Raw genomic sequence first — 12,321 nt, 5'->3', positions numbered from 1 at the left:
CCAATCATGCCCTTCCACCAAAGTGAATGGGGAAGCTGGGGGAGGAGCTCAGTGGCCTGGAGCTCCTTTGCCAATTAGCAATCTCTTAATCAAGGGTGTTATGATTCCCCGCCCCGGGGAAGATTGAGATGGTTGTCCATACTAAGTGAGTCGGCAAAGTTACTATGGCATAAAAAAGTTATGTTGGAGTTGAAAGAATCAAATTAAAGCATGTAAAGCATCATGAGTATGATTGTCAGGTTGAAACCTGACAAATGGCTATTTTGTCGTTTAATGACGGACTGTGCTAATGCCACACACCCTACAGCAACCCCATAAATGAAGAAAAGGAAATGAATTCTAATGTTTCTATTATTTGCAAGTCCGGAGGCAGCTAAGCTACTAGAAAAACAGTGGCTGCGAAGAAGAGAAAATATCAATGATGATGTTAACACCTTATTGGCAGTCTCAATTAATGCTATAGCAATATGAGGGTATCAGAATGAATAATAGAAGCAAGTTAACTTTTGCATTTGGCACCTGTGTGTCTAGATATTCATAGTTCTCAAGTATCTCATTGTATATTATTATTAATGCATGCATCTGTTAATGCATGTCAAAAGTCTGCTACGTATTTACAAGGCACCAAGCCCCACCCACCCCTCTTTCTCCCTCTCATTTTCAAAACATGAATTAAGAACCAATGAGAAAAGCATACCGAGATACCCAAGTATGAACATACTTCATGAAAGTTTGGCTTGGAAAGATTGAAATTATTCATATTCTGTGCACAATAGAGAAACTGTAAACATTTTATAGCTGCCTTTAAGATTGGTGAATTGTGCAAAAGTTATTACTGAATGTAAGGAATTCATGGCAGACAATTCAAAATCTCTGTAAGAAGGTGCTGTTTCTATAATGCACAAAACACACAAAACCAAAAAAGAAAAACAAGGGGAGACATCAAAATCATGATTCCATTGCCACTGTCCTCCTATGACAACCTCAAAGTGTAGTGTGGGAAAGTATTTCTGCAGATATAGAATGAATGGGCAAGGCTTCTTTTGGCCAAGAACATGTGGCAATCAGAAGTCTTTGAACATACATATGGGCAAAATGGGAAAAGCACCACAGAAAAATGTGAGCAGAGTCCCCACACAATTTGCGTTGTAGATTTTCTGGCAAAAATCCCTGCAGTAGAAGGCCTTAGATCGTCAAAACACCATTGTTCACTTCCAGTTTCCCATTTGTCAATAATTCCATCCCATGAGATGGCTGACCCTGGCCTTTTCTGTCATTTTCCGCACCCTGCCTGACCTGGAAGTACCAAGGTTCAGAGGATCCTCAGTGTGCACAAAAGTGTCATTGTCCGAATCGTCATTATATAAAACGGTTCGCCTGCCCTCATTCCTAGTTTTAATCCGAGGCGGCCTGCTGTACCGCCCACCAAATGTGTTCTCACTGAAGCGTCCCCCCAAAAGATTCTCAAATTCATCATCGGCAATTCGTGGGCGCTTGGCTCTGGAGGCTCCTCTGGAGGCTCCTCTCCCTCTCCCTCTTCTTCCTCCCCTGCCTCCTCTTCTTCCTCTGCTACAGCCTCTTCCCCTCCGGCTGCCTCGCCCCCCTCTGCTCCACCTACCCCACCGGCCCCATCTCCCTCTCTTTCCTGTCCCTCTACCCTGCCAATTTCTCTGCCCACTGGAGATGTTCCTTCGGATTTTTCTTTTCGGTTTCACTTGCACAGATTTGCTGTAGTCATGGTCTCCATCTATGTAGTCCTGATCTGTTCTAGAGCTTGATTCAGAATCAGAATCAGAGCCACATCCGCTTTCAGAACTTGAGCTTGATCGTGAATCTCCACTTTCTGAGGAGGATAAACCTGGCTTTTCTTTTTCTTCTCTCTTCTTCTTTTCACCAATGGGTTCATCCTCTTCTGATGCACTTGAGAGCTTCCGCTTGACTGTTGCTCGGGGCTCTCTCCCATCACCATTTGTCAGGGGCTTATCAGAAGGCTGATCTACAGAAATTCAAACAAATGTATTTGTCAATGATGCTGCTACAGAGCTAGATCTCAGTTTCCTGGAGAAAACAAAATATTTTTTTCCAGCCTGGAAGAAATTTACTCATAGAACAAGCAGTCTTGTCTCAAAAGTTCTCTGCCTACCAAGATGAAAGTGGATTGTTCATGACACCTGCTCAAAGGCAAGCAATTTTAAACTGAAGCAGAGTTGGTTTTTAAAGAAATACATGATTAAGAGCATTGCTGAATCAAGAGGCAGACGCCTACCCATGAGACACCCATGAGATTGGTACTGGGCCTCTGCAAGGCTGAGCCCACCACCCAACAGATCACAGGGATATTGCAATGCTAGGGATGCCTCTGAGCCACAGTTGCAGCAGCAGCAGCAACAACAACAACAACAAATTTATTTACACCCCATCTTTTCCCCCGACAGGGACTCAAAGCGAGTTACAAAGAACAACCTCCTGCTTCTCCTCCTTTTTATCCTTGATTATGCCTGGCCTGCATTCCCTGAAGGCCTTCATTTTGTAACCAATAACTAAACATAAGTTTGCTACATGACACCTATCCAATGGACCCTGGAACTGCCCACCATTTCCCTAAGCCAGTCTGTCAGGTATCTCCTCCTGCCAGTCCTCTTCAGATGCAAAAGGGGTACTTGACTGACTCTGAAGCTTATTGGTCAGAAGGAGTCAGGGGTCACTTGCCCAGGAGAGGGGACAGAGACTTTATGAGGCTGAGTTTCACTTGCAGCTTGTTCCCTCCACTGTCAGGGATTTGGCTGGACTTGCTATGAAGATAGATTTTTAAGTAAAATTGTATTGTATTGTATTGTATTGTATTGTATTGTATTGTATTGTATTGTATTGTATTGTATTGTATTGTATTGTATTGTATTGTATTGTATTGTATTGTATTGTAGTAGCTAGGCTAGGATTAGTTTAGTCTGAAAGCCACAGTACTCTGGCCTAATTTGTATTCTGTTTGACCTTCTGCTTGCATTTCCTCTATCATTTATTCATAAGAAACTTTTATAATTTGACCCCCCCAAAGTGTGTGATTGCCAAACCTCAGGGTTTCAGGATCCCCATGTGCCTAGATTCTTGGAATTCATGCCACTTGATGTTTAGGACTGGAGTTGTAAGTAGCCAGCCTACTCTTCTGAGGTCTGGGAGAGACTCACGAGAGTGTAAGGGCTGCCTTTAGACTCAGAGCAACTCATAAGGAAAGTCTGCAAAGTAATTGCTTTAGTGCATCCCGGATCCCCTCCCATCTGGACTGTCGAAGTAAGTTGGAAGGGTGGTGGCAGCAACTACTAGTAGTACTGCAGGGCTATTGTTGGGCAGTGAAGGGGGTGTGAGAAGCTTCTATTGGGCTTCCCACCCTTCACCACACCCATAAACATGTGAGCTAGCTAATCAGTTTGTGGAAGCCAGGAAAATGACATATCTGCAAAGAGAGGATTAAAATAAAAAAGCTCAAAATTGCATAGCTGTTACAGACCACCATGAACCTTTCTAATGGTTTATTAGAGCAGGGAACCGACCCACTACCCTGAACTAGCCCCCACCTGCCTGCCTGCCTACTTTACAACCATCAGACAACGTTGACCCTGGCTGTCAGCCTCTTCTCCTTTATCTCAGCATTGCCTTGTAGAACTCAGCAGAGAGGAGGATGGGGACAACTATAATTAACTGAGACAACTTGTTATAGGCTCTGGCTCCACCTGCTGCTGGCTTCCCTGCCTTCTACCCAAGCAGTCCCATTAAGCACAGCCACTGCTGTATTTATGTTAAAAATACCACACTTTGGGAGCTGGCCCATTAGGAATGCATTCCCTCCCAGAGAGAACTCTGCCACATTGTTGCCCTGTGACTGGAGAAGGGAGAGACACAGGGTGATCTGGTGCACAATCTAACAGTACATTTGCTTCACAAAACACAAGAATCAGAATCACCCTGTAACCAGATAAAACCCTTGACCAATGGTTTTCAACCAGTGTGCCATGGTTGTGCCACTTGATTGTCAGAGGTGCCACAGGCAACACTGGCCTCTGTCCCTCTTTTCTTTCCTTCCCTTCCTCTTCTGATGCCCTCTCACATCCTTGCTTCCCAAAGGTTTGCACAACTGTTTTTCTCAGCAGCCCTAACTACAAGCTCCCCAGGTGAATGGTGCCTCTGGGGCTGGCCAGGTGGTCCTGCCCCTGTGAGGCAGTGGGAGGAGGTACCTCTCTTGGGAGTGGGAAGCTCAGAGACAAGAGGCGGTAGCTATGACTGCCCATAGGAGTTCCAAGGAGAAGAGAGAAGAGAGGAGGTTGAGGGAACCCTCCACAAGGCAGGGGTGAGAAGCTGTCAGCTCTGCAGGCAAGGGGTGACATAACTGGGCCCCACAGAAATAATGTAGCTGGTCAAGGGAGCTGTGGACCCAAAAAGGTTGAAAACCTCTGACCTAGACACACACACACACCCAAAAGGGGGGGTGAGAGGGAAAGATATATAGAGAGGGAATCTTTATTCCTCCAACTTCTCACCTTGTGTAACTGGTGTAGATTTATTTCTAACTAGCCTATTTTTCCCTGGTTCAGCATCATTTCCGCTATGATTTTGAGTGTTTGAGCCAGATGAAGAAGGATGACTGTCCATCTCTTCAGCAGCAACAGCAGAGCCAGGTGGTTCCTCAGTAGTATCTGAAAATTTAAACATGATGTCACAAGTTTTGCAATGGATGGAAAATGATAATGAATTTGAAAGTAGAAGCATTGCATTCATTTGCTTTAGTGGCATGTGAGTGTGTAGGCCTCAAATCCTTGATGAGTGCATTCAGTGAAATTTATTTCAGTTATGATTGCACTGCTTAGTGCAATGTTAACAATCATACAAATAATTGGAGGTCACAGAAGACGGATTCCTTAAGACGCCAGGCCTTTACCTGGTGGTAGTCGATTACTGACATAGGAGCGGCTTCTGGCACACTAACGTATTTCTCTAATGTAGGGGTAGGAAACTCGTGACTCTTCAGAATGTGTTTGACTCTCATCACCCCTAGACAGCAAGGCCAATGGTCATATGCATGAATTTACAAACATAAATATACAATTTCCAAATCCCTTAGTGGGGGATCACATACAGTTGGAATGATAGAAGCAAAGATGGCAGTTGGACAGAAATGGGCAGTAACAGATACTGTAACTTGATACGTGCTGTTTCATCTACACATTTTTGCATGTAGGCAAACTATGAACATTCCTGAGGGTGCTGGGGGCAGAACAGACTGGAGAAGAGATCTAGCACTCTGTGGCAAAGGGCAAGGTATGCAGTATAATGGGGGGGGGGGATCAAAGGAACATAAAGGGCAGAACATTTTCCTTGGTGATATCGAGATCAATTAGAGGGTATGGGTAGGATGGTGTATCCTCTCTGTTTGCCTAGGCCCCTGGGACTCAACCGGTGCAGGCAAAAGCAAAGGGTCCTTATAGCGAAAGCAAGGTGGAAAAATGGAGTGCAGAAGCGGAAAAGGCAATGAAAGGTTATTGCTTCCAAGTTCACTTACCATGAGATGAAACTGAAGAATTAGTCCTAGTTAAAGGCAGTGAGGTATTCAGGTTTGTTTTAGGCTGCATCGGTTGCTTTTGTTTTCCTTTGGGGCTATAAGCATGACAAAAAACAGCAATGGATTATTCTTAACAACGGCCTCTGTGAAGTCTGAAAGGTCAGTTATGTCTACATTGTGTCTTTCATTGCAACTCAGCATGCTTATAATTATATTGCATTTCCCCCACGAAAATCTGCTTTCACCAATTTTGTTGTGGTACATAAATTGCTGCAGAGGCTGGATGTTGAGGCGGAGTGGATGGCAGTGGCATAAAACAAATGTACTACTAAATTATTATTTATGTAAAACATTTTTTATAGAATTGTAGAGTTGGAAAGGACCATTAGGGTCATCTAGTCCAACCCCCTGCAATGCAGGAATCTTAACTAGATCATACAGGACAGATGGCCATCCAACCTCTGCTTAAAACCCTCCAAGGAAGGAGAGTCCACCACTTATGTTCCACTGTCGAACAGCTGTTACTGTCAAAAAAGTTCTTCCTGATGTTTAGTCAAAATTCCTTTCTTGTAACCTAAATGCCACTGCCCTCCCAAGGAAGCTTACACGACTCTTAAAATGCATGAAAATATAATTACAAGACATGAGCAGCAGTTAAAAATGTTACAGAGTGCAGCATGGCTCGTCCAAAAGCAGACATGAGTGAATGTGTCATCAGAGGGTTTATTTATTTTAAAGGCTAAGGTGATGGGGCTTTATGTATCTCCCCAGGGAGGAGGTTCCGAAAGTGTGGGCTACTACCCAGAAAGCTGTATGCCTAGTAGTGGACACAGTCCAGTAAGCTCTTACTAAGTGCACATCAATATGTGATCATACATTTAGCAAGTATCAGAATTGTTACCTGGGTGACCTGCTGCTAGAGGAAGAACTGCTGCTGCTCCGCAGTTGTTTCCGGTACCGTAGCCGTGGCCTTCGCCTCTTCTGATATTGCACTGCTGACTTGTATTCAGAAATTATAGTTTTAATATGATTTTCAAATAAGGCAGATAGTCGGAGTGTCATACTGTAAATCTGGTAGGGGAGGAAAAGAGGGGCAGAATGATCACACCTGAGAGTGAATGTCTGTGCAGAAGACTTGCATGATTTAGGCTGAGGAGACCTGGATTCAAATCCCTGCTCAGTAACAATGTTTGCTGGGTCTCTGTGCCAGTCACTACCTGTCAAAATGGGAGTCATAGTGCATAGCACCCCCAGCCTCCTTGGAGGATGGAAATGATTAAACAATCAGTTGCTTTGTAGAGGTGGCCATTTATTTTAAAACGTTAAGCAAAACCCCTGTGAATTTAACATAGAGGAGCAATTCTTTAACATAGAGGGTCAGCAATTCTTCAATATTCAACATGAGATAAAGAGTGATGTTTGGAGAGGCAGGCTGTGCAGCAGCTAAAAATGAGGGGTACCAATAGCACTGCTGCTTGTCCGGCCAGTCCCTGCTCTCACAAGTTTCAGGATAGTTGGGGAAGCTCAGAGCATTCATATTCTGCAGCATAAACCTTGGGATTCCCAACCAAGGAGATGAATGTGTATTGGATATGGCACGATGGCACATTTATAAAATGGTTGGAAGAGTCAGCCAAGTCTATCTGCTGGCAGTACAGGGGACAAGTAGGAACTTCTTTTCCACTGATAGCATACATGCTCGAAGGCAGCTGCTTATTGGACAGTTACTATGAAACACATTCACACAATTACACACACAGCTTGAATCTAGAGCCTCTAGTAATCTTCCTTACATATATTAAAAATATTATTATTAATAATAATCTGCCCTTTAATCTGAAGTTTCAGCAAGGTACACAATGTTTCATTAAAATACAACATATCAAATACAACGTAAAACCCATAAAACTGATGACCCTCAAAAAGCAGCAATCCAGCAGCAGATATATTTAAAACTAAGCATAAAAAATTCATATTGCATGTGGTTATTACGGTAAGAATGCTTTGTGCAAAATAACAAAGAACAGATCAAACATAAAATGAAGAAGAGTGGCAATGCACCTTGTTAAATTATGCTGTTACAGCTAAATGAACTGACAAAGCAAAGAGAAACAAAGCGAAACTATTCATTAACCTTTTATTCGCCTATCGTGCGAAAAAACATAGGAAGTTGCCTTGTAGCCTATCAGGCTATTGGTTCATCTAACTGGCAATTCCCTCTTCCCTAGGCCCAGGCAGAGAAGTCTTTCCCAGCCCTGCAGTCCAATATCCTCATTGCGTCAAAGTGTGTTGGAGACTAAACCTGGAACAGACTGCATACTAAGCATGTGGTCTGTCACTGAATAATGATCCAAACCATCCCTGGGTCTACTCAGGCTGCTGTCTGAGGACTAATGGGGCTACCGATGGTCCCAAAATTATGCACAAGCCTCCAGAGAAAAAAGACCAAGGAAGTTGCCTGGTACCCAGGTCAGCTTCTTTGTCACACTAGCTGATTATTTCCTATACCAGTTGAGGGAGTTGGGTATGTTTAGCTTGGATAAGAGGAAACTGAGAGGATATGATGGCCCTCTTCAGATATCTGAAGGATTGTGACATGGAAGCCTGTTTTCTCCTGCTCCAAAGGCTTGGACTCTCACCATGTGCATACTATAATGTAACCTGCATTAGGAAGCCTATCAGGGCAACAGTCTTTAGTAAAGGCCTGTATTTTGGGACTATTATACTTTATTTGCATGTGTCAGGCTGGAGGCTTGCAGTCATAGGCACCACCACCTCTACATCTTACCCTTGATTTCTTATTAGGAGTGTATGCTTTGGAGTTGCAGAATATCAGACGAACGTCTTTGTAGAACTCAAGGGGGTTCATGTAATTTCCTACTTCCAAAGTTTCTTTCACAGTGCTGAAGTCCATTGGAGTGTCCACTATATCGCGATAATCCTACAAGCAACATTTTATATGTGTTAAGTGAGTAACATTGCCACATTACAGCGATATGGTTAGATACTGCACTTATTGAAGAATGGCTGCTTCCAAAGTTATTTCACAAAAACCAGCTGTAAAACTTAACACTCCACAGACAATAAAACTTAAGGTCTGGATGCACATTAAAAAGGCAGATCGCTTCAAGACATGCATTCTCACTGTGATGATTTCTGAGGTGGAACTATTCTGAAGATACTACAAGCAAAGAAATAATCATGGAGTGAATGCATTTGCTGCTAGTCCACCTGCCAAATTTCTCAGTGCTCTACAACCAGGAAGGGAGAAAAGAGAAATATCGAATGGGGGAGGGGAAAGGAAATATTTTTACTATGTGGAATGTCCTTATGAGATATTACAGGAACTGATTTAAAAACAACAACAACAACAAAGACTAGAGATTTTAGTGCTAAAACTGCCAAACCTGAATTAGCAAACACAAGTACATCAGAGCTTTCCAAACTTTTCATGTTGGTGACACACTTTTTAGACATGCATCATTTTGCGACACGGTAATTCAGTTTTACTAGCAAACTAACCTGTTTACAGCCCTAGGAGGACTGCAGGGAGTGTTCACATGTTATACCTACACACTGCAGCCAACACACTAACTTGTCACGACACACAGTTTGGAAAGCTCTGTAGTCATACTTCAAACTAAGTAAGTGGCAGGACCATTTATTTTACTGTGCAAGCTGTACAAGCACAGCTTCCAGAAGAAATACAGGATTCAGATCTCAAGAACCTCAGGTTCTTTTCTTTTTTGTTTTTTAAAGCAAGCAACCACAGAGTTGGAAGTATGTGAGTAACGCCTAAGAAAATTCTGTGAATACCGAGAACATTGTGGTGCTACTATGGAGGGTAGGGTTTCAGTGCTTCACACAATTCTTTACTCCTCCTTCCTGAACTAAAGAAATGAAAGCAACTTACAGGGTAAGAAAAGAGATCAACAGGTTGTCGGAATGGCTCAGAATCTTCACGTTCATAGATGAGGCTTAATAGCTGTTTGCACTTATCTTTCCAGGCATCAGCACGTGGCTTGGAAGGCTGCTTTTTTATCTGCTGCTTTATCTGAACCTTTTAAAAGGGGAGCAACAGCAACATATAAGTTTTATGACAAAATTCTCCTTCTATCTTGTTTAATTTATACTGATTCAGTTCCAATTTGACAGAGGCAGGTGAAAGGTAACTCAGTGATTCATTCTGTGTTGACAGATATATAGTTTTAAATTCTACATATAACTGGCTCTATACAAACTGGCTGAAGAAGTGTGCTGTCAGACACATGTCAGTACAAAAGACACACGGCTCCATTGTCAGTGAAGTTAACTCTTCATTTAAGGAAACGAACATGCCTCTCAGCAACATTTCTCAGCAGGTCTGGCCCCTATGGAGCAGTTGCCAGGACGAAAGGTCCCTGCCTTCCACCCTTTCTATGGCTCCTCCTCTCCCAGATGTTTCCCAAGCAGCCTCAAACTATGTCTGCACACTTCTGGTATCTGTTCTGCCCTCCTCATTCTGCACATTCTTGCAGATCAGGGGAAGGGGAGCTGGTCACAGAAGGAGAGTCCTTTGATTTTTTTCAGCAGATCCTTGACTCCACCACCCGCTTCAGCCTCAGAGTCTGAACTGCTCCCCGTCACCAGTTCTTCCTGCTCGCTCAACTCTGTTGCCCCTTCAGCATTCAACCCTTCCTACCAGGCTTCTCCCTCTGACCTCCCCTCGGTATCCCTTCACTAGTCCCCTGGCTCTGATCCTTCCTTCCCCTTGGAGGTTCTCCACTACTCCTCATCAGCCAGCCAGTCCCTGACAGGTAACTAAGCAGCACTCACAGTTCTTTTCCCAGATGAGGTTCCTGGACCATCTGAATCAACAAACGTTTCTGTCACCTCTTCTTCATTTGCGCTGCTCAGGTCTTCGGCTTTCACTTTGTTATACATCTCCAGAATATCTGTGCAACTCTGATCCCTAAAGGATAATATGATTATCAGCATTGGGGCCAACAGAGAGTCAAGGACTGTTGGGACTGTAAAAGCAACATTGTCCTTGCCCAGACGGATTACAAATTAAGGGCTGATTTGTGTGTAATTGGCATATCATGCTTGGAACCCACATGCAACACCACTTTGAGTTTATTAGCAGATGGTCAGATCATGTGGGAAGCAGAGCTTCTTCATGAAAAATTCCCACAGTCTTATCTCCATAGATAGGACAGGACAAAAGTGAAGGAAGAGGTGATGGGAGAAGAAATTATTTGGTAGCATAAAGAAAGGGATATGCAACACAGATGCACACAATGCAACTGCAATAGTTCAGGAAACACCTTGCTGATCAGAGAAGTTTTAGGGAAAGTATTTGGAAACTGTGGAAATGGTAGTTGGCAAGAAAAGTGACAGCTCACCCAATGTAGTGAAGTAAGACATCTGTTACTATTTTGGCTGCTTTAACTATAGGACTATCGGGCTCATTGAAAGTCCTAGCGTTATGTTCAATATATCGTACCTCCCACATTAGTGCTGATATTCTCCTGAAAAAAGAAGAGAACATATTTATAAAATTAATAAAAACAAATTAATAAAAACAAAAAGAAATACGTGCCATGCTCATTCTGTAACCTAAAATCATTTTTACAAAGCCTGCATGTGCTTTTCATAAACAATAAAGTCTCAATCTGGCAGAAGAGCAAAATACAAGAAGTAGGGAAAACATCAACAATTCTTAAGAACCAGGAAATGAAATCATGAGTGATTGGGAAACAGGGCAAAAACAACACATCCTGGTCTACATCAGAAATATAGTTAACGGGAGAATCTTAGATGCTGCAAGTAAGTTACAACTCTCTTGCAGCATTTTCCTGATTAAGCAGAGCTGGGGGAAAATTCACTAATACTACAGCAGATACAATTTAGCAAAAGTTAGCAACTTTTTTTAAAAAAGACAAGAGATACTAAAAAATAGACAGTGGAAAGAAATAATCAATCTGACCTGTAAAATCTGTTTTCAAGTCTTCTCCTTATTGTGGTGAGGTCAGTTGGGTAAGCAACAACAGTGCAATATAGAGGATAGGCACTAAGGTCCACTGGGACAGCAAAAGGGTTGGATATATCTTTAAAAAGGTAGCAAAGAAAGCTGATTAAAGTCCACAAGCTATGCCGGAAGTCAAATGGTGAAACTTAGAAGCATTGTATTGTATTGTATTGTATTGTATTGTATTGTATTGTATTGTATTGTATTGTATTAATGCTTAAAAAAAAACACCTGCCCAATAAGGTAATATGATGATCAGTATAGCACTTAAAATTATTGTTGCCCTAACTATGTCATGGAAAGTTCACCACCTTACAAACTGACAGCAAACTGTGTGCAAGAGCACGAGATGAAACATGTAATGGATGCCCGATTACAATGATACAGTGGTACCTCAGTTTAAGAACAGTCCTGTTTATGAACGATTCAGTTTACGAACTCTGCAAAACCGGAACTAGTGACTCGGTTTGCAAACTTTACCTTGGTCTAAGAACGGAATCCAAATGGTGGAAGGGCACCAGCCGTGGGAGGCCTCATTAGGGAAAGTGTACCTCGGTTTAAGAACGGACTTCTATAACAGATTAAGTTCGTAAACCGAGGTACCACTGTATATACCGTATTTTTCGCTCTATAAGACGCACCAGACCACAAGACGCACCTAGTTTTTGGAGGAGGAAAACAAGAAAAAAAAATATTCTGAATCTCAGAAGCCAGAATAACAAGAGGGATCGCTGTGCAGTGAAAGCAGCAATCCCTCTTG

General features: G+C 42.7%; 1 protein-coding gene across 1 annotated transcript in view; it reads right to left on the bottom strand.

Annotated features, from left to right (window-relative positions):
* Positions 1-333: 333 nt before the first annotated feature.
* Positions 334-12,321, bottom strand: part of BRWD3 (bromodomain and WD repeat domain containing 3) — a 69,226-nt gene continuing 57,238 nt past the window's right edge. Inside the window, exons 31-39 of the mRNA XM_082208455.1 lie at positions 11,520-11,640; positions 10,936-11,061; positions 10,367-10,502; positions 9,465-9,611; positions 8,340-8,492; positions 6,453-6,622; positions 5,552-5,646; positions 4,533-4,688; positions 334-1,996 (exon numbers count right to left, since the gene is read on the bottom strand). Of these exons, the coding sequence (XP_082064581.1) occupies positions 1,230-1,996; positions 4,533-4,688; positions 5,552-5,646; positions 6,453-6,622; positions 8,340-8,492; positions 9,465-9,611; positions 10,367-10,502; positions 10,936-11,061; positions 11,520-11,640 (1,871 nt within the window). The 3' untranslated portion in view covers positions 334-1,229. The remainder of the gene's footprint in view (positions 1,997-4,532; positions 4,689-5,551; positions 5,647-6,452; positions 6,623-8,339; positions 8,493-9,464; positions 9,612-10,366; positions 10,503-10,935; positions 11,062-11,519; positions 11,641-12,321) is intronic.

The sequence above is a fragment of the Podarcis vaucheri genome (genome assembly GCF_965113315.1).
Source record: "Podarcis vaucheri genome assembly, chromosome: Z".
NCBI classification, from domain to species: domain Eukaryota; kingdom Metazoa; phylum Chordata; class Lepidosauria; order Squamata; family Lacertidae; genus Podarcis; species Podarcis vaucheri.
This window is presented reverse-complemented; position numbering and strand designations above follow the sequence as displayed.